At 33.7% G+C, this 21,976-nt stretch overlaps 2 protein-coding genes across 2 annotated transcripts; one reads left to right on the top strand and one right to left on the bottom strand.

The window, feature by feature from the left end:
- Positions 1-3,948: 3,948 nt before the first annotated feature.
- LOC143609851 (14-3-3-like protein D) lies at positions 3,949-7,494 on the top strand. The gene is made up of 7 exons (XM_077084493.1): positions 3,949-4,115; positions 5,024-5,330; positions 5,552-5,639; positions 6,259-6,365; positions 6,469-6,617; positions 7,162-7,202; positions 7,309-7,494. Exons 1-7 carry the CDS (start codon positions 4,043-4,045, stop codon positions 7,309-7,311), a joined length of 768 nt encoding a protein of 255 aa, XP_076940608.1. The 5' UTR covers positions 3,949-4,042; the 3' UTR covers positions 7,312-7,494.
- Positions 7,495-16,250: 8,756 nt separating this feature from the next.
- Positions 16,251-20,086, bottom strand: LOC143609842 (TPR repeat-containing thioredoxin TTL1-like). The gene is made up of 7 exons (XM_077084481.1): positions 19,018-20,086; positions 18,559-18,754; positions 18,288-18,475; positions 17,868-18,201; positions 17,584-17,788; positions 17,387-17,493; positions 16,251-17,100 (listed from the first exon to the last, which is right to left on the bottom strand). The coding sequence occupies exons 1-7, from the start codon at positions 19,791-19,793 to the stop codon at positions 16,948-16,950; spliced, it is 1,959 nt and encodes a 652-aa protein (XP_076940596.1). The 5' UTR covers positions 19,794-20,086; the 3' UTR covers positions 16,251-16,947.
- Positions 20,087-21,976: the final 1,890 nt, after the last annotated feature.

The following is a 21,976-nucleotide window of genomic DNA, read 5'->3' as shown; positions in this document are numbered from 1 at the left end:
AAGAATGAGTAAAGTAAACTGGGGATTACACATGAGAATCGAGACAAGATCACTTTCAGTTAAGTCATGGAGTGGCGTGACTTTAGGGTGTGAATGCAATCATTTTTAAGAAGGATGTATGCATGATCATGTTGGTTTCCAAAAGTTTGGCCCTCTTTTGACCTTTTTGTAGAATAATGAAAACCCTGTAAAGGTGTAATGTATTATTGATCAACTATATATAGGGTTACAATGAGATAAATACAAGGAAACATAATCAAATACAATCTCTTAATTATGGTAACACTATAATACTAAAACTCTAATAATATTTCTTCTACGATATTCTCTAATACTTTCCACCTTTACTAATTAACTAGGATTTTACCCGGCGTGTTGCGCCAAGGCATGTCAGTAAAATATGGATGATGGTAAAACTCAAGCGTTGCCGGTCTCGGGGGCGTTAAGACGCTAAGTTTGTGTTACGTTCGTTATGGTATAAAAAAAACAAATAACCAAATGGCATCAAAACCGAGCCTTGTTAGTCCCGGATGTTGATGCGATGAATTTATACGGATTCAGTCGGTTTCCATCACGTAAAAAAAATTAACGTTCGATCAGATTTCGTTACATTCGTTATGTTACGAATACTAAAAAAGAAAATCAAAATGGCGTGGTCAAGTTTGGTGCCGCTAAGCCCTTTTAGCGACACCAAACTTCTCTTTTACTATATATAGTAATTGGGCTTTTAAATGTTTATAAGTTTAAAAACAAGAGTAAAACAAATGTTTTGAGAAAAATTTGTTTAAGAGAAACATGTTTAAATTAAAAACACCGATGGTTCCTAGTTTAACCCGTTAAACATATGTGTCTGCCAAAATTTCAAGTTATTGATTAAATTAAGATAAAACAACCATGCCCAATTAAAAAAATTGTTTCAATTTTCTCATGATCAATAACAAAAATCCTATATTTGCGATAACATGATACTAGTTTCTCATATATATATTTGATGTAGATCAAATGATCAAGAAAGAATGCACATACATATCCTTAATTCAACGCAACCTTTCTACATGTTAAACCTCATATTGAATTCAGCTTTCACAAAATTAATTTAAATAAAACACCCTCATTTTGAACATTTATATTTGTAGCTTACCAACATTATAGAACCTCATGTATTCTAGTTTCACATGCATACTCATTAAATTTTATTTATATATATAAAATCATCACATGCATGGGTAGCTAATTGATACCCCCAGTGTATCAGGCCGTCACTGATAAGGATGCGAGAATCTGTATCGTGATATAGTATAGTTATGTTTTCCTTATTTTATTTTGTTTTTATCTTATTGAAAAAATATGATAGAGAATGACACGCCGGCCTAACCTCACACGTGCATGTTGAAAGTTTGTAACATGCGTCGACACATATTGCTTACACGTGGCTGGCATCCAACGGTTAAAGAATGGTCGTGATCATGATGTCTTTATTTTTGTTTTTCTCACAATTTAAGTTTTATAGTTCTTACTTTCTATTAACTATAATATCATCATTTGTTGAAACAAGTTCTTTAAGTTGGTGTGTATTATGTGTATTAGTTCTGAATTGCTGTTAAAAAAATATATATGAGTTCTGAATTAATGCATCCTTATAATGAGTAATATAACATTTATACCTACATTAAATACATTAAATGCGGTCACCTTCACGTTGTTATCTCACTCCTCTGCCTAGTTTATTTTGTCACTTTTAATGAAGAAATAAATTCTCACTCGGTGCTTGCTAAAATTATCTTTTGTCTTCTTTGCTTTTGAATATTAGAACAATTATATTTAAAAAAAAAAAAATTCAAGAAGTTTAAAGATATATATTTGGAAAAAGGAGAAAAGAACTATAAATATTTTATTAATATGTTTCTTTTATAAATAGAGATTGAAACTAGTAGATAAAAACCATTTAAAAATAAATAAATAATATGAGTGTAAAGCGTTTGTGTGAAGTAAAAAAGGTTAACAAAAAAAGGCGAATTGGATATTAATAATCTTAACTTAATGCAGTTGATCGATAATAATCTCAACTTAAAAAATAGTTGTCACCAATACCAACTTTCACACAATTTGTTTTCATTGGACCTCTATTAAGAAAAACTTAACGACATTAAGTTTTTTTCTTTCAAATTTCAAATTGATTTTTTAGGGCTTTCAATCGGAATGTGGATACGAATCGATTGATGTAAAGCTTACCTCGAAACAGTGCTCCAAATAACTTGATTTTAGTTAATTAAAAGTTTACACACCGGAATTGAAGCATTCTACAGTCGTTTGGACCACCTTTTTTTCAAATTTCAAATGGTTTTTTAGGGCTTTCAATCGGAATGTGGATACGAATCGATTGATGTAAAGCTTACCTCGAAACAGTGTTTCAAAAAACTTGATTTTTGTTAATTAAAAGTTTACACATCGGAATTGAAGCATTCTATAGTCGTTTGGATCACCGTTTTGAGATAAGTTTTACATCAGTCGACTCGTATCCCCATTACGAACGAAAGTCCTAAAACATCAATTTGAAAATTGGAAAAAAAAACATAACGTCGTTAAGTTTTTAATAACGGGGGTCCGATCAAAACAAACAGTGTAAAACTTGGGACCGACAACAACTATTTTCTAAGTTGAGATTATTATCAGCCAACTGCATTAAGTTGAGATTGTTAAAATCCAATGTGCCAAAAAAAAGTCTGGTGTTTTTTATAAATGTATTAAATAAAGAGATAAATATTAAAATAAGAAAAAGTGACGGATTAAAGTTGTAAATTGACGCAAAGTATCAATAGTATAGGGACCAAGATGCTATTCATATAGAATAGCACGTTCCGAGCGTGTCCAATGTGGCGCACTATGAGTGGTGGCCATACCCTAGCGTCAACACCTGTAGGTCCTTCTTGTCGTTTTCCATTGCATCATTAATCCTCTGCAATATTGATTGGAGTCCCTGAGCTTCTTTATTTTTGCACATTTAGCACTTATTTATCTCTGTATATTAATTTTTACAATCCGTTTACAACTTATCAATTTGTTTTTCTCGTGTCTTGTTACAGTCGATGTCTTTTACACAAATAAGTATATAGATCATAATCAGGCCTATCACTTCACTTTGACAGCCAATCTTACTAGTCCAGAAATTGTCATCGATTGCTAACTTCATACATAGTCTCCTAAATAATATAACTTATAATATACTTGTCGCATACATGAGCGACCTAGTTAATCATCACATTAAGACTAATGCGAACCTATTCGTCCATATCTAATCACTTCTCTAGCCTCATTGGTTTATAAAACAATCACGATCTTGGCTTTAACAAGGAACTTTCACTTGAGTATTTACAATAAAATTACAAAAACAAAATTATCGACAAAACCAAACGATGTATGTAGGTAATATTTTTTTGAAATTCTATATAAGCTACCTGTTATAACCATGAAACCTGATTCAATATTATATCAAATTTCCCTCGAATATTCTTTTCAATTAGCGCGTTCAGGTCATTTGTCATTTTAGTTCTATAAGGCACTAAGGCATGTGAGGTGTTTAAAAAACACATCAAAGCCTATAGACAGAAAACTCATGTACTTCTGGATCAACTAGCCAAAATCATGATTTAAATAAGATTCACATGTAATGTTATGTGAATACGTGGAGTTCAATGGGTTATGTATAGTAATGTTATGACTCTAAGATCAATCAGTGTATAAATATTAAAGTATATAAGAAAGACGAAACTTCTGTTTTATAAGTAAAACTTATTTAGTCGTATACAGAGCCACGTCTCGCTCATTTGACGTGCGTACGCGTTTCACGCCTTGACTTGCGAGACCTAAACAAACTTTAGTGCCCAGAACGAAAAAAACCCAAAGTTTGGTGCCGAAAACAAACATTCATTTCAATATAAACTACAACATCAGCAGACGCATCTTTCCGCGTTTCTTATATTTTACAAAAAAATTAATAATAATAGAGAGAGAAAGTAGCAGCTGAGCTTTAAGATCGGCATCAATGGCGGCTTCTACTGAACGCGAAAACTTCATCTACGTCGCTAAGCTTGCCGAGCAAGCCGAACGCTATGACGGTTAGCCTATTTCATCTTAGATCCGTTGTTTACACTTCATTTCCTTAATTTTAATTTTAATTTTGGTGCCCTAATTTGTGCAATATGTAGACTTGGTTGACTTAGAGATAATAATTGTTTTAATTGAACGATTAAATTATTTGAAAAGTTAATTGGAGATTTAGTGGAGATGTTGTGGCTAGATTTAGGGTTATTTTAGATCCTATGACCTATATGCTATGTATACCTAAAATTGAGGTCAAATTATTATTCTGTTTGTGTTAGGATATTCAAATCGGTATTGACCTTTTGAAATTGTGTAGAATAATGTCAATTACCGTAATTAACTAGTTAAAAAGTACTGGATTTAGAATCTCAACCTAGTTATCATTATCAAACGTTGACTGTTTACATAGTTATTGAACTGTGTAAATACTCACTAATCTAGCTAGATTTGTGGCCTTGTGGGCACTTGGCAGTGTTGACAAAATCGTGATTAATCGGTGATTCATGATTTCACCTGATCGGACACATTAATTGGTGGTTGGTTGAATTCGGTCAAATCGGTCAAAAGTTGCCCAAATCAGACCTCTTTTTTAATTTTTATTTAATTTTTTTGCAAGGCGGTTGGACCTTGTTTTTCTCATTGTTATGTTTACGATTAATTGTTTATGTTTGAAGTATTTATGTATACTTGTTTAAAATTACATGTAAAATTTGAATGTATGACTAACCGGTACCTCACCGCCTGACTAGTGCCTGGCGAGTTGTACAACACTTTCTGTGGGTTTTATTTCATATATGATTTTGAAAATGAATTAAGTTTTTCAGCATGCAATATGTTAACATTCAGAACTATATAAGCTGTTTTCATTAAGCTGTATTGTAGTAGTCTTTATGATCTTATGGTGTTTTGCTCTTTGTTTCAGAGATGGTGGAATCCATGAAGAAAGTAGCGATGTTGGACATTGAATTGACTGTTGAGGAGCGAAATTTGCTCTCGGTTGGATACAAGAATGTGGTGGGCTCGCGTAGGGCATCATGGAGGATATTGTCTTCCATTGAGCAAAAAGAGGAGTCAAGAGGCAATGAAGTTAATGTCAAGCGGATTAAGGAATATAGGCAGAAAGTGGAAACAGAGCTGTCAAACATTTGCAAAGATATCATGGCTGTGATTGATGAGCATCTGATTCCAGCTTCCTCTGCTGGAGAATCAACTGTTTTCTACTACAAAATGTGAGTTTTAGTTGCACATAGGTCCAAAAGAACATTTTTGTCCCGTATTTTTTATTCGTTTGTGGTCATTGATTCTTATTACCTTATTCTATTTTGTGGGCTTTGTGTTTTTCTAGCAGCAACTTGTTTTAAGAATAATAGAATATAATCTTTACATAATCTGATTCTGAAAGAGATACAAATGATTTAAAGATTTTGTTATTGGTTTTGATGGAATGTAGGAAAGGAGACTATTTTAGGTATCTTGCAGAGTTTAAGTCTGGTAATGACAAGAAAGAAGCAGCTGATCAGTCTCTTAAGGCTTACCAAGTAAGTAACGTTTTCTATTTTGTAGTTTAGTAGATAGGCCTGTAAGTGAACAAAATGTTCAGTGAATCAGTCGTGAATTGCTCATTCATAAAATAAATGAATGAATCATGAACGTTTGTTTATGTATCTATGTTCATTTATGTTTAATTCATATACATTTGTTTCTATTCGTTTACATATGTTCGTTCGTTTAAATATCCATTTAAATTTATTTATTACTAATAATAAATTTAAAGTCAATTTGAATTACATATTAAAAACATTTTATTATATATTTTTGTTTACTTTTTAAGTGTTAGATTTAATAATCGGAATACGTTTACTTTTAGAAGGTATCTGTTCATTTATGTTAATTTGTGTTTGGTTATGTTCTATTGTGTTTGTTTTTGTCAGTGAACCATTCGTTTAGATTTTAGAATATTTACAAACGAACATGAACACATTAATTTTTATAATGAACATGATCAAGAAAATTTGTTTGTTCAAGTGTTTGTGTCTGTTTGTTTGTTTGGTTAAAGTTAAACGAATGTAGATGAACAAACTTCGTTTGTGTTCATTCAGTTGGTTTACAAGCCTATTAGCAGATGTTGATTTCTTTATACTTTTATATTTCTTCCAGTTGGCTTCTACTGCTGCAGAGGATCTATCTCCTACTCATCCCATTAGATTGGGTTTAGCTTTGAACTTCTCGGTTTTCTATTACGAGATCATGAACTCTCCCGAAAGGCAACAAAATTTATAAAAGGATATTGTTGGTATTCTTGAATCTTGATTTTTGATATGAAAACTTCATTCTAACTTGTGTTTTTTTAAACATTGGTTTTAACAGAGCTTGCCACCTGGCAAAACAAGCTTTTGATGAAGCGATCTCAGAACTTGATTCATTGAGTGAAGAATCATACAAAGATAGCACTTTAATCATGCAGCTCCTCAGGGATAATCTCACTTTGTGGACTTCTGACATTCCAGAGGATGGAGGTTAAACATTTGTTATTATTATTATTATTATTGGTTATAATTAATTTTCTTATTCAATGGCAAATACTTTAAAAAACCAACATACTTTGTTTTCTCAAAAAAGCCCCTTCACAATTTTTACATATTAAAGCCCCTCCACTTGTTAATTTTTTTTGCTACATAAGGAAAGAATTGAGAATTAATGTTTTACATTGGCACGTTGCGATAACAGTCATTTGTTTAAATTTATTATTCTTACCATTCTATATGTTTTTAGTTTTTATTTTTATTTTAAGTTATGTCTTCCACGCTCATGTATTTTAGTTTATTGTTTTTGAAAGATTATTTGTTATAATTAACTTATTGAATTAAAAAATGGAAAAGAAATGACAAACTTTGAACACCCTTTACTCATCTAGTATTAATAAGTAAAAAAACTAAATTTAGACAACTTTTACGAGAAAAAACATAAAGTTATCTTGGTTTTTATGGTATCTGCCCTTTATTTAATAGCAATATCCTGTCTTATTTGTTTTGATTTATTAACATGGTAATTTCTTTACAGAAGACCAAAAGATGGAGATCACAAAAGGTGATGATCCAGAGGTTAGTCCCAACATATGAATTTGAAATAATAAATTAATAAGTAAATTGTTGGCTTGTATCTGTATTGTCAGGTTGTGCTTTAATTCAATGTAATTTTTTTATGCAGTAAAATATGGAGGGTAAGTTTACATCCTTGGAGGGAGTGGATGTGACCTTTGTTATTTGTATTTGTTAGCCTAAATTTGAAAGCGGTAATATGAGAATCGCATGCGTTAGTTGTTTTCGTTTGTTAAATTGTTGTAAAATGCCCAGAAATGGGACGTTTATGGCATGGCCGACATGTTTTATGATCCAGGCTTGTTTCTGCTATTTGAGATCTCATCTGTTTGTCTATTTGAATTAGGTAGCCAATTTGTGTTTCAGATATTATGCATTGAATAACAAATCATGCTTATTTGTTATTGAATAACAAATTACATTCAGAATAATCTTGGCTCCAAATTGTAAAAGATGGCACACATCTACACACTTGCGTGAATTGTGTTGCGATCATGGATTGTGTCTAAAGATATGATTCGTTCAGAACCGAAGACAAGAACCAATGCTGATGATGGACTACTTCTAAGCATTTCTTCTCTTGCGGGTGATGATAAGTTGATGGAATTAGGAAGCCTCTTTGTGTTTCAGATTTTATGCATCTTGATGTGAAGTTCAGTCAAACCAAAGGACTAGCCCCACATGAAAGTGAAAACAAGATGGATCAATAAAAACAGAATAAACAGCGTGATGGTATAAACAAACACGATAAAGATGTTATGATGCATCTTGATGTGAAGTTCAGTCAAACCGATGGACCAACACCGCATGGTTTATGATGACATGAAACTGTGAAGTGAAAACAAGATGGATCAACAAAAGCAGAATTAAACTGCATGATGGTATAAACTAGCACGATAAAGATGTTAAGACGACTATGAACATTTATGATGGGAGATAACTTTAGGTGATACATAACAAGATAATCACATGATCTTTGTGAAAACTCTATTTTAAAAATGAAATGGTGTTTATAAAAAATATGTGACGTATAAGACTTGTCTTAAAAGATATCTGTATGTAATTTATACTCAACACTCTTTATATGGCCACCACCAAGGGTGACTTGTCTGTGACAAAAAAAATAATAATAAGTTGATTCTAAGGTTAATTACGTTTAATTCTAATATCGTTGTATGATTGGTTCTTCCTCTCTGATCACACTCGTTGGTCAATAATAATGTCGGATGACCATCAATGTTGGTTAATAATTCCATCATAGAACCGCAACACAAAACCTATGTTTCTTCAATTGGGCATACTTGAAGCAACCTCTCTGTCTCTTGGTATAGAGTTATTATTTGCCTACCTATCATCCTTCCAGGCCCTACAAGTAGCTTTGTTATAAGTGAGATTGTGTTGTTTTGATGGTAAATTATAGTAGTTACTGAGGTATGTTATAAAAGTTGATTATACTTTTAACTTTAACTTAAAACTCATTTCAACACTTATATGTGTGACGGTGCTATCATATTTCTGCTTGTTAGAATCCTAAACTACTTTTTATTCTTTTTATCTTTATGAAAATTGCCCCATTTTTAAAATCCATTTAAAATCAAGCTCCAAGGATAACCTAAACAGACCATAGTCGGTCATTCGATCTATAACACATATTCAAAATACTTCCTGTCACTTCCTTCCTGGTTTGCCAGACCAGTTATAATTAAGAGAAATTCTCAAAATGTCTCATTAATGGAGAAAAATTCCATTTTTGTCCCAATAAATATAAATTTCAAAAATATACCCCCTACAAACACGTTTTTGACGACGTGTTAGGTCTCAATGCGTCTTTCACGACCTGTTAGGCCACCAAACGTATCTTTCACGACATGTTAGCCTCCAACGCGCCAAGTCCAATAAAACCTTAATTAACAATGAAGACTAAAAGTGTAGTTTATAATACATTAATGCCTACGGACCAAGTCCAATAAAACAGATAAACCATAAGACCATCATGTAATTAATTCTTAACATTTTATAATTGTTTAAACAAAATTTTATGAGGATTTTAAATTAAGACACCAAATTTTTTAGTAATTTACAACACTTAAAGTATGAGGTACATGTGTTAGTAAGGGTATTAATGTCTTTTAAACAAAATCTATTCAACTTACAAGTTTGGTCATTCATCTTTAACCATATTATGTTTTTAATTTAATTTGTAAACTAACTTCTCACCCATGATTTTTAAACGACTATAGCTTTTTCATACGTTAATATTTTTATAAACAAATTGCATCATAAAAACGAGCATTTTATTCTCTTTAATTTGGATATGATATTGTTGTAATTTATTTACATTTTAAATAAATTAATATGTTACGTAGGGGTGTTCAGTGTCGGTTTTGATGGTTTTTAAGTTAAACTTGTGAGTCCAACCGTTAATACTGACTTTTTGTCGTCCAAAACCAAACTCAACCATTGAAAGTTAAAACCGAATTGTTACTAACGGCTGGTTCCAGTTTGGTTTCACAGTTTAAACTTAAATAATAAATTTAGTTTAAAATAATTAATAATTTAAATGTACCATAAATTTTAATTAAAAACCAACATAATATGATACTTGAGATAATCATAAATAAAAAAATGATAATTTTAGCCACATAAATGGTAGATATTAATGGAAGATCTAAGACGTGAAATAATAATAACAAAGATTACAAAAGGAATCATATTGCAATTAGGTTAATTTACAATCTTTTCTGGTTTTATATAGCCGGTTGCCGATATAAACCGCGAACCAACCGTTCACTACGTTTTGAAAATTTTGAAACCGACCAACAAACCGAAAGTAAAAAAGAAAAAGAAAAAAAAAGTTAAACCAGTGACTGATTTAAACGATTACAAGGTTTTAACCGAACCATAAACACTTATATTTATATGTGATTAACAGGTTCAAGCACCCGCCGTATAGTGTTTGTATGTAAGTGGCTCCTGACACATAATACGTTATCAAGACCTAAAAAAAGGTAACAGATGTTGATGTATCATTTATTTTCAAGAAATAAGTGATGACAAATCAGTAAACATTTTACAACTTAAATAACTTTTTTCTTCATTATTTATCGGGACCAATCAATAATTGCACTTATATGAGAATAGACAATTTGATTAATATGCACATGATTGTTTTTTAATTCAGAGTTATGATATTACTATTATTTAAATAACTACCATATCATTTCTAGATCTATTTTACAAATAATTTTGTAACTTACTTTAAAAGAACCCCAAGAGAACAAAATAGTGTGTATAAAGTATACGTGCTTGATAAACGAGGCAACTCATTTACATTCAAAATTTTATAAAATAAATCTTAAATCATATTGATTTATATTAAAACAAATAATTACTATTTTAAACATAATGTAATATTTATAAACTAGATAATATATAATTTATATTAACATATGATGCTTTAATTTAAACGAGCCAAACAAATGAAACAGTATAACCTCGGGCTCGACTCATTTACAAACAAGCAGAATAAAAAACAAACTTCGTACTAGCTTTCTTATCTCAAAAACGAATTTTGAGTCCTCATGTTACCAGATTTTTGAACAACCGTGACTTATTTGTACAATAAACAATACTTTTTGTCAATTTTATTGTGACGTTTTGGGCCTTTCAAGTTTCACTGCCGGGATGTAGCACCCCTAAAATGAGCCGACACCTCATCATGGTTCATAGTTAACTACATACGCTATTTTTAGGCCCTTAAAGTCTGCCCAAGTGTCATTATAGCCCCCTTCAAGTTTGTACAGTAGTACCTCTAGCCCCTTACATAATCAATCATTTATGTATCTGACAAGTGACAATTGAGTCCCACCTTAAAAAGTATAACATGTGGTGCTCCACCTTTGACTTCTATTGTGTAATCCATTCAACTGCTTTAGTTCCTCATGTTACACTGTCTAATTCAATTCATTTGGTTCTTATCCAAACTCCAAACTACTTTACTATGTTCTCTAATCTCTATCAGTTTCAGATTTAAAAGAGTAAAAACATTTATCAATATAAAATTGATGTGTGTATGAGTTGATTTGGGTCGGTTTTGTGTTTATGAAACATGTTCGGTTTTGGTTTGGGTTCGGTTTTTTCGGTCAGATTCTGTTTTTTTTCTAGTTGATTTGGATGATCAACGGTAAAGCAAATTGTCGTACGATTTGAAATTTCTAAATAGACTGACTAGAAAAAGAATCAGAAACCAGCAAAAACAAAAGGATGATAGTTTGGAAGGTTTTACTATTTCAAACCAGACAATGACCACGTTTGATGCTTGAATTTCATAAGGGTCCATCATTGATTTAACAAATCAGGAAAAGTGCATTCACTTTTAATGACCAAAATGGAATCAAAGTTATACTTTTAGTGAATAGATTGAAAAAAAAAACATAATTCTGTGTAATGGAGCGGCATTTGGTAGTTTTTTAGGTAACTTTGGGTTACAACACCGCCCCCTGACGATATGTGGGGTGATAAAAGGGTGGGGTGGGGGGGCATAGATTTGTCGCTGGTTAGGTTAAAAGAAAATTATTATTTTATTAAATGGACTAATGGCAACCACTGGGGGCGAATTTTGACGTGGAACATCACTACACCCTAAAATGTAAATAGTTCATCTACTGACGTGACGTCACGTGTCAAAAATCCTCCTCATTTTATACTCTTCACTACAAATAGACTAACTAAGAGCATTCTCAGGCTGAACCGGTTCGGTTCCCGACCCGAACCGATGCCCAGATATGCGAACTTTTAAGAACCGGGTAGGGTATGAACCGGAACCGGTTTTTACGTAAAAACAGGTTCCACCGGTTTTTTTTGAAATTTAAATATTAGAGCCGTTAGGAACCGGTTCCAACGGCTATATAGCCGTTTTTGACCGTTGGAACCGGTTTTTTTAACTATAAATAGGTTATTTTCTTACCATAAATAGCAAGGTTTGTTTGTTTACTTGTTGAACCACTTCCAAAACTATAAAACACACTCCAAACCACAATTAACCTTAAACCGACAACAAATGGCAACCAATGATGACGTTGTTATGGTGATCGAAACAACAAGATGCCCCGATGTTTGGGTTCATTACGATTTGTGTCTCATGACCGACTCACATGAGTTGGCACGTTGCAAATATTGCTCGAAGTTTCTTAAAGCAGGGTCCAACTCGACATTACGAAAACATACGAATAAGTATTGTCGAGAGAAAAGAATATTGGAAGCTAAAAAAACGGAAGTGGGAGAGTCGTCCGGCTCTACAACCCAAAAATAAGTATTCCCGGATTAAAACGACGGACTTTGTTTTTTATGTTTTAGTTGTTATGTTTAGTATCGTTTATGTTTTAATAATGTTTGTAATAGTTAGTTTTTAAATAAATAAAATGTTCGTCGTTATTAAAAAAGTAACAAAAATTAATCATGAGTAACAACAGTAATTATAATAAAACAAATCAAAACTAAATATTAGTTGAACAAGTTACAAATAATTTTACCAAAACAAATAATTACAACTCTTCTTCGTCTTCATTCTCGTCTTCACCCTCGTCTTCGTTATCGGAAGAAACCCCGTCTTCCGCCTCCTCATCATGAATATGAGCTCTATTGGTATTTCGTCTTCAAAGTTCGCCTTGTGTTGTACACGATCCACCGCATCCAAATGGTCCTTTAGGCAAATGCAAACCTCTAGAGACTCGGGAGTTAGTTTTGTTCTTCGCATAGATAACACCCTCCCACTAAGAGAAAAAACCGATTCGGAAGCAACCGTTGAGGCTTGTACAGCAAGCAAATCACGAGCCATGGCGGATAGAATGGGAAATTCGTTTTGTTTACCTTTCCACCAAGCCAACAAATCAATATTGCGAATTTCGTCGACCGTTGCGCCCTCAACATAGTTTGCTCCACTATATCGACCAAGTTCGCTACTTGGTGTGTTTCCTCTTTGCCTCTTAGATGCCGATTCACGAATCCCATTCATCAAGTTTATAAGTGGGTCATTGCACGGCCTACCAGTTGTTTTTTTCACAAAAGACGATCTCGTGCTTGGACCATACATTTGAAAATAATGGTCATAAAGGTCTTGAAGGTTTTTGTTGAACTTGTCATTCGCTTCCGTCGACAACTTCGGGTCAATCTCGTGCATACCTAAGTTGTCGAATATTTCCTCAATCGTTGTTTCAACCCCATTAACATTCCAATAGAGGTTTAATGCGGCGGCACAAGTAAAGACCGGCGGTATGATTTCAAAATATTTTATGAACTTTTCTTTCATCACCGCAACAATATTTTCGAAGAGTTTGTTCTTCTCCGCAAAGCTTTTAAAAACACAAGACATATAGTACAATTCTTGCAAAACCCAACAACTAGTAGGGTAATAGACTCCCGATAATTTTGTTGTTGACTTTTTGAACACGTCAAGATACTCCAACAAATAACCGACTTGGACCCAAACACTTTCCGGAAACATATCAGCCTCGCGTTCTTCAACAAGATTGTTATGAAAAGCTTGTAAAGTTTGGCGTTGGGCAAAAGCACACTTTAACATATGACAAGTTGAGTTCCAACGGGTTGGAACGTCCCAATTCGGCCCCAAATACTTTCTTTCAACCGACTTGCAATAGTTCTTATATTCAAGATGTCTTCTTTTACCACTTTTGAAGACATCTTGTAACATAAGTTTAAAGTATTTTAAATCATCACAAATGTGTTCATTGTCAATACCTATTTGAACAACCAAGTTGATGATATGTGCAACACATCGGACATGAAAAAAATCCCCGAAATAAGGTGGTGAATATTTAATGATAAATTTTTCAGCCGCCTTAGTATTGTTTGAAGCGTTGTCAAACGAAATCGAAAATATTTTATTTCTCAAGTTGTAAGTCGTTATAACTTCATCAAGTAATTCAAACAATTTTTCGGCGGTATGTGGGAACGGGAAGTTTTCAAAAGCGATGGTACGTTTCATCAATTGCCATGTCACCGGATCAACCCAATGAGCGGTGACACATATGTATGATTCGGGCAACCCGTGTGGTGCCGACCAAACATCGGTAGTTAAACTAACCATGGCTTCTAAAGAATGAAAAGACTCGATTAACTATTTTTTAGCACACTCCCACAACCTGATACAATGACGTCTTAAGGTAGTACGACTTACATGTGTGTATCTCGGTTGTAGAGTTTCGCGAATCAACGACGTCAACTCCGGGTCATCAAAGTGGTTAAACGGCAAGCCTCGTTGAATAACGAACTTTGCCATTCTATCTTGAACTTGAGTCGTGTTGTAACGAAATAGTGTACCATCTTTACCCAAGTCAATTTGATCGGTCGCGCCAATCCCTTTCAACGCCTTGCAATATGGCTTCTCGATGTGCTTTCTCAAAGTAGAGTTGGAATCGTGCTTTAATATTGAACCACATAGTTTGCAACGAGCCTTTTGATAACCTTCGTCATCCACAATCAAATCCCAATTCTTCCATATGTCTTGGTTGCGGTTATGGTTGACTACCGCAACAACCCTTGGGTCCTCCGTAACAGGAACGGGGGTAACAAAAACACTCTTCTTAGCCTTGTTGTTAGTTTTTTTGATGGGTGCCATAATAATATTTAGTTGGATGGTCGGGTAAAGGAACGGGTTTGCTAAAGGAGTAGTATTTTAGTTTGTTTTTGAGTTTGGTGGTGAAACAAGTAATGGAAACAAGTTATATATAGGTTTGGGCATCAAAAACCGGTTCCAACGGCTATATTACCGTTGGAACCGGTTCCAACGGATCTATTGTCTCAAAAACCGGTTCCAACGGCTATATTACCGTTGGAACCGGTTCCAACGGCTAATTGGTGTCTAAAAAACCGGTTCCAACGGCTATATTACCGTTGGAACCGGTTCCAACGGCTAGTTTGACTTTTGTTTGACCCTTCAAAAAAAACCCGTCGGAACCGGTTTTTCCGAGTACGAACCGAACCGGTTCCAATTAAGAACCGGGTAGGAACCGGGTTGGAACTGGTACTGACATATAAATAGGAGAACCGGGTATGATTTTCGGGTACAAAAATACCCAAACCGGGTATTGTTCCAACCGGGTTGGAACTGGAACCGGTTCCGGTTCGGTTCCACCAGTTAGGTTCCGGAACTGGTTTTTTTGTGCACCTCTATTCTCAGCAGCTCCTTTAAAAGTTTTGTAAGAGAAATCTCTAAAAAATTTTAAAGAATGGTAAGTGATTGTGAGTAGAATAGAGAGAAAATTCAAAGAGAAATGTGAAGGTACACTATTAATCCTCTATTTATTTTTTTAATATATTTAAAAGTGTTTGTGAGTGAAGAATATAAAAAATATAATGATAAAGATGTAAAAAAGTATTATTTAATTGTATATAAGAAAGAAAATATAGTATTTGTTAGTGTAATTATAGAAATAGAGAAGCTACTGTAAATGCTCTAAAGCGTAGTTAAAAAAATAGATAATGATAACAAGTCAAGAGGTCTATGACTCTAGGGTCAATTACATCCATCCTCCATATAATAAATACTAACTAAATTATGAATCAATGAGTCATTAATTGTATTTTTAATGAAACAAATATTAATTAAATTATGAGAGACCCCTAGAAACTTGAAAACAAAACCATGAAAATGGGGACCAATACTCATCAAGAATCTTGAAACTAAAAGGCAATATTTAATGTTAATGGATGGTGTAAATGGTGGAGGCCATGGTTTTGTGTAAGCGGTTTTCACTATTCATTGTATTCACATAATCACATGTATTTTACACCCTTCACATGTCTTGTTTTTTCAAGATGAAACCAAGTCAACATACCCTTTGACTTTTAACCCAAATCCCTTAAATTTAGCACAATATTTTTATACAATGTTTATTCACACACCCTTTTTAGATATTCACACACTCTTTTAACACACATATTATCTCTATATACACTTTATAAAGGGTGTGTGAATAACACATATTTTTACCTTTTTACCCTAACACAAGCCCCTCAAATTTAGCACAATCACTTTGCCTTGAAAGTCTATAATACTTCCAAACATCACATACACAAAAGCCATCATATAACAATGAAATAAAATTAAAAAAAATATATATAGAAAGATAAATATTTTTATTGATGAAAAGTTTAACAAAAAGAAAACCCCCTAAGTATCAACTAAATCAAGTACACCTAAGGCCTATCCATCCAAATTCTTCCTTCAAATTTTTTTCTTTTTTCATTTTGTATATATCCTCCACATCTTCACATATATACACATAACACAAAGGGCAGATCTATATCCAGAAAGAAGCCAATGAAGCCCACTTGTAATTTACAACAGAACAGAGAATGATATAGGCTTATGATATTGGGGGGTAAAATGGGAATTCTAAAAAAGCTAACATCTTGACAAGAAAAGAATGAGGGGTTTTGAAAATGCTTTCTAAAGATCCATAAGAGCCAAGGTAAGGGCATTGGGTAATTAAATGAAATATTTTTATATTTTAACAGCTGCAATGATTAAGGTAAATTACTAATCTAACCCTCTCTACTTCCCATAGGCTTAGAAAGATTGGCTCTTTATGGTAAAAGATTATTGGGTTTTTTATGTAGTTTTTATACCGGAGGTCGAAGAACGGAATTTCGCAAAATTACCATTATGCCCTCCGTAAACGTGAAATTACAATTTTGCCCTTCACCCACCAGTAACTGTTGGATTCCGTTAGAAGCTGTAATGGCGGACAGAGGCTTCCAACACTTCTCGACACGGGCATACCATTTCCTTCACTCGATTACTCTTTTTGTAAATCTTGATTGTTGGTACGATTCTTACATTCTCGGCATTTGCAATTGCAGGGCTCTCTTCAATATCAACCTTTGCATTGAAAAGATAATTATAAAAAAATCGTTAAACAAGTGAACGCAAGAATCTCATTTCTACATGTGCATATAGTTCCAGCTTCTTGTTTATAAAAATCAAAACTTTATTATAAATTTTCAGCTTCACAAACGTAAACAAGTGAATGCACGAATCACATTATCAACATGTGCATATAGTTCCAGCATGTGCGTTCGTGCGTGCTTCTTGAACATTTTACTTTAAAACATAAACAAGTGAATGCAATAATCAATATTTTTAAGCTTTTTGAACATTAAAGTACCTTGAGAAAGTTTATTGATGGATATCGAGTGCATAACGTGTCAAGAAATGGTGATATCTGCTTGCATTGAAGATCGGATGTTGTTTTGAAAAGAACAACCGACGCCCCTGCATTTCAAACATAAAAAGTCAATGCTTTTTCTCAAGAATCAAGAATTTAAGCATATAACTTTATTATGTGATGAATAAATCACAAACCAGTTGAAGCAACTGCAGCTTTGAACTGTTCAAGATTATTAATCACTTCAACTTCACCCCCAAATTTCAAATTATACACTTCTTCCCCTCGCGATTTCTTTAGCGCCACTTGCGCGTGAAATAAAGCTTCGGCTATCTCATTGTTATCGGGAAGCTCTCTCCTCAAAACCTCATAATCTCTCACTGATTCAGCCCACCTTTCAAGCTGTAACATAAAAAGTTTTAATTCATTAATAAAAATTTATGACTTTTTAAAAACAACCAATTTTCTTGAACTTTTATACCTTGACGTATGTGGCAGCTCTTCGAAGAAGGGCTTTTGTGTAATTTGGATGAAAATTAAGTGCTTGATTACAGTCATCAAGAGATCTTTCAAACTGCCCGAGTTTAAACCAACAAGCCGCTCGATTGCAGTACAAAATTGAATTTGAGGGATCAAATTTAAGCCCATCACCATAAGCTGAACAAGCTTCGGTGAATCGTTCTGATTTAAACAAATCATTGCCACGGGCCCGGGACCTACACAATGACCTTATATTTTGAAGCAAAACCGCCACCTCAACGTTTCTTCGGTCAATTTGTCCTGATTTCTCAATAGTAGCAACCGCACTCTCAAATCTTTAAAAAGAAATAAAAAAATGTAATTTTTAATCGTTTCGTTTCAAAACATAATGATAAAGTAAACATCTTATACACAAACTTACCTTCCAAGTGACGTGTCAATTTGAGCGCGTGTAAACAAAACGTATGCTTCAGATTGCATCCCGAAAAACTTCACTTGATAACAAGACAGGCTAGTATACGAGTCAAATTTAGGCATGTTTGAAAGAACCGAATCTGCATCGTCTAATCGATGGAGCTTCAATAACGCTTCGGCTTTGCAAGCAAATAGCTATAAGTTTATCATATAAAAATATAAGTTTTCATCATAACAATTAATTAGCGAAATAGTATAAAAACTACTTTTTGTGTTACCTGAGGGCAAGCATCTGCTCCCGACGAAATAGCAGCTTCGGCTTCCCTTAACATACCGGCCCAGTCCCGTACCCGTCTGGAGTACGTGCACGCGTTTAAATGCTTTTCTACTAATTGCAACTTTTGGGCGTCGTTCGGGTCGGGTTTGTACTCGTTAAAATAAAGGTGTTTCTTTGCATTTTCAACCTGTCCTAAACTGTCATTGCTTACATGAATTAGATTCAACTATTGAGCCTCATTTTTCATCTTCGTAACGATCAACAACAGCATCATATGATCATAACAATACCATAATGTAGTTACAAACTAATATCTAAATCAACATCACAAGTTCAATATTCATTATTCATCCAAAAATCCAATAACAGCATATATGACATAAGAATCAGATCTGAGAAAATGGATTTTTATTATCAAGATTCAAACTTTATACCATTTTCAAGATTTCTTGAAACTTACCTAATAAGCAGAGATCCTAAACGATGGTGAGCTCTGACATATCCAGAATCCAACTTAATAGCTTCATCACACTCTTTAACTGCTTCAGCCAATCTTTTCAAACCGATCAATGCGGCTGCACGGTTACAATGGTACGCGGCATTCGCAGGCGATAACGCAATTGCCCGATCATAATAACTCAATGCCTCCACAAAATGACCTCTTTTATACTCATCATTCCCTAATCTCTTCAATTCTTCCGGATCCGGTAACACCCTTTTCGGATTCGGATTCGGATTCAAACCCGCCGGAGTTAGGGTTTCACTTTTCCCATTCCCACCGCCGCCGGAGCTTCCACGCATTATGCTGCCGTGGCCGTAATTATGCTGCCGTAAGCTCAACACATCGGGTTTGGAGCTCCGATTCGCCATCATACCCGTCTTCAGAACCCTGCCGGACGGGCAAATATTACCCGCCGGAAGTACGTTACTCGCCGGAGAAGTAACGGAACTCGACCCGGATTCAGACCGGGTATGACCCGGTTTAATATTAACCCCACGAGACCCGGAAACGGAAAATGCCGGCGAGCTATCGACTGTCAACTCGCCGGAGTGGGTGTTGGTGGGCCGGCGGAGCCTGTCGGAACCCGACCCGGATGAGCTGGAGCTGGTGCTAATTGTGGGTCCGACTCGTAAGGGTGAAATGGGTGAAGCCGGACCCAGATTGAGTTCCCGGAAGTCTGGTTTATTGGTGTTATCGCCGTCGGGAGTGAGTTTATTAAACCCTAGTTCCGACATTTGGATGGTAATGATAATAATAATAATAATAATAATAATAATAATAAGAAGAAGAAGAAGAAGAAGAAGAAGAAGAAGAAGAAGAAGAAGAATAAAGATTGAAACTTGGAGTAAGGGATGTGGTTGTAATTAAAATACAACCACCGAAGGATTATTATTATTATTTTTATTATTGTAGCATAGAAAAAGAAAGAAAGAAAGAGAAGAGATGAGATGGGGATCTCGTGATTTAAAGGAGGAAGCAAAGAATGTGAGTGTGTGTGTTTTACAGAGAGGAAAGAGATGATGATGATGATTATTATTATTATTATTATTATTATTATTATTATTATTATTTTATAATTATTTTATTTTTTTTGGGTGTATTTTTCTGATTTTTATTTGATTTTATATCCTTGATTTCTTGATCAATACTATACCCTCTTTATTCTATCTGTAAAGGAGTACCATTCTAATTAATGTTGTTTTGAATTTGATGTGTATGACTTTTTAAAGGTCTTTACATGATAAAATTTTTTAACATGTTAAGTCACTTGACATGATATGTTCCAAGAAGTAATGTGTTCATGAATTGCAAGAAACAAAATGTTATAGACTTACGGTGTTGAAGTTACGATAAGAAAGAACTTTAATTTAGATAGAGGTAGAGTATCGTACAAATAGAACTGGGTAACAAAACTTGTCGTGTTGTGGTGGCGCGATATGAATTTCATCGGTTAAGTTCGTTACGACACAAATACTAAATCTAAAATGCAAATCTGTGAATGCCCAAAATGATATCTTATAATCAAAGTGACAAATTCGGACAGTATTGGTTAGGTTCGTATTGGTATTGGCACTAAACCCAAAAAAAAATATGTAAACGCCCAGAAAGTAGTGGTCACGTATAAATTATGACACAAAAAAACATATTTAAAATGTTGTTTATTCAGTCAGTGAAATATGAGCTATGCAATGACGAGTCGATGTGAAGTCGGACGATATCGGTTAAGTTCGTTACGAATGAAAACTAAACTTAAAGAATAAATTCGTCAATTTAGCCTATGATATGAGATTGTGAACAATGTTTTTGTGGACAGCCTTCAGAATGTGAAGTCCTAATAAATTTTGAATTTTGTTATTTCTACATGTTAGGCATGAATTTTTAGGCGAGCTAAATACTAGTGTACATGTGGATGTTAGTATGTCGATGATTTATCTCGAGGTTGGGATATTTGACAAGTTGATGTTAACAACACCTTTTACATACATGTAAATTTGATTAAGATTTCGTATATAAAACAACCATCGGGTATTATTGACATGACTCCACTCAAATCATATTTGCTTGTTAAAAACGACATTTTATGTCCTTAAGGATGCATTTTGAGCTTGGTTCTCTAAGCTGTCTACATTGTTGATCAGTTCTTCATGTACGTTATAGAAAACATGATAAATATTAAACCTATGAACCTGTTACAGCATGGAGAGTAGTAACCGCAACAGAGAAGGATGTAGATGACATGATTGTCAGCTTGGTCGAGTTCCCCTTTAGGATGTAGTTAAGGATGGTGTTAGGGTTCTTGAGAGGAACCCGGTTTTATGAGAGAGGAGGCACACAAAATTGTTATGTGTGTGTGATTTTGTTATGATGTTAATATTTATCTCTCTTTATATACACCCAAGAGGAAACCCTTTATTAGTTAATTATAGGTAATATGGCTCATCAACAATTACCAAACTTGATCATATAATAAGGTATAGTTAATATTTTAATCTATTATAATATAAATGATTATAATGGCCATATATAAATATATATTATTATATATTTTTCTTACATACATCTCTTATTATATCTAGTTTCACTATGTCTCCGAAATATTACCATTCATTTATCATTTAAATTATGTGACCTTCTATGTACTTGTATATGACGACATTATTATTAGCGGAATATACTCTATATATTATTGGTTTGATATGCTAATTACATTCTTAGTTTGCAAGAAAAGATCTGGGGACGCTAGTTTTTTTTTTCTTTGGTAGACATGCTACATTTATTAATGATTTGTGTCATCTTTTTTAACTGTGTTACCAACATGATCATTTACAACACAATAGTCAAAGTCAATTCAAGCTATGTCCACTCATGTTTCACACTAATGACATATCTTGCAGCATATTGATATACTTTTGGAGGA

The sequence above is a fragment of the Bidens hawaiensis genome, unplaced genomic scaffold (genome assembly GCF_021521415.1).
Source record: "Bidens hawaiensis isolate Kalapana, Puna unplaced genomic scaffold, B.hawaiensis_p1.1 tig00017233_1, whole genome shotgun sequence".
Classification (NCBI taxonomy): Eukaryota; Viridiplantae; Streptophyta; class Magnoliopsida; order Asterales; family Asteraceae; genus Bidens; species Bidens hawaiensis.
This window is presented reverse-complemented; position numbering and strand designations above follow the sequence as displayed.

Excerpts from the sequence above, each read along its gene's own strand:
- LOC143609851 (XM_077084493.1), top strand. The coding sequence starts at position 4,043 with ATGGCGGCTTCTACTGAACGCGAAAACTTCATCTACGTCGCTAAGCTT. Across the intron at positions 4,116-5,023 it reads GCAAGCCGAACGCTATGACG|AGATGGTGGAATCCATGAAG; the intron begins GTTAGCCTATTT and ends TCTTTGTTTCAG. Across the intron at positions 6,618-7,161 it reads TGACATTCCAGAGGATGGAG|AAGACCAAAAGATGGAGATC; the intron begins GTTAAACATTTG and ends ATTTCTTTACAG.
- LOC143609842 (XM_077084481.1), bottom strand. The coding sequence starts at position 19,793 with ATGTCGGAACTAGGGTTTAATAAACTCACTCCCGACGGCGATAACACC. Across the intron at positions 18,476-18,558 it reads GAGCAGATGCTTGCCCTCAG|CTATTTGCTTGCAAAGCCGA; the intron begins GTAACACAAAAA and ends ATAAACTTATAG. Across the intron at positions 18,202-18,287 it reads ATTGACACGTCACTTGGAAG|ATTTGAGAGTGCGGTTGCTA; the intron begins GTAAGTTTGTGT and ends TTCTTTTTAAAG.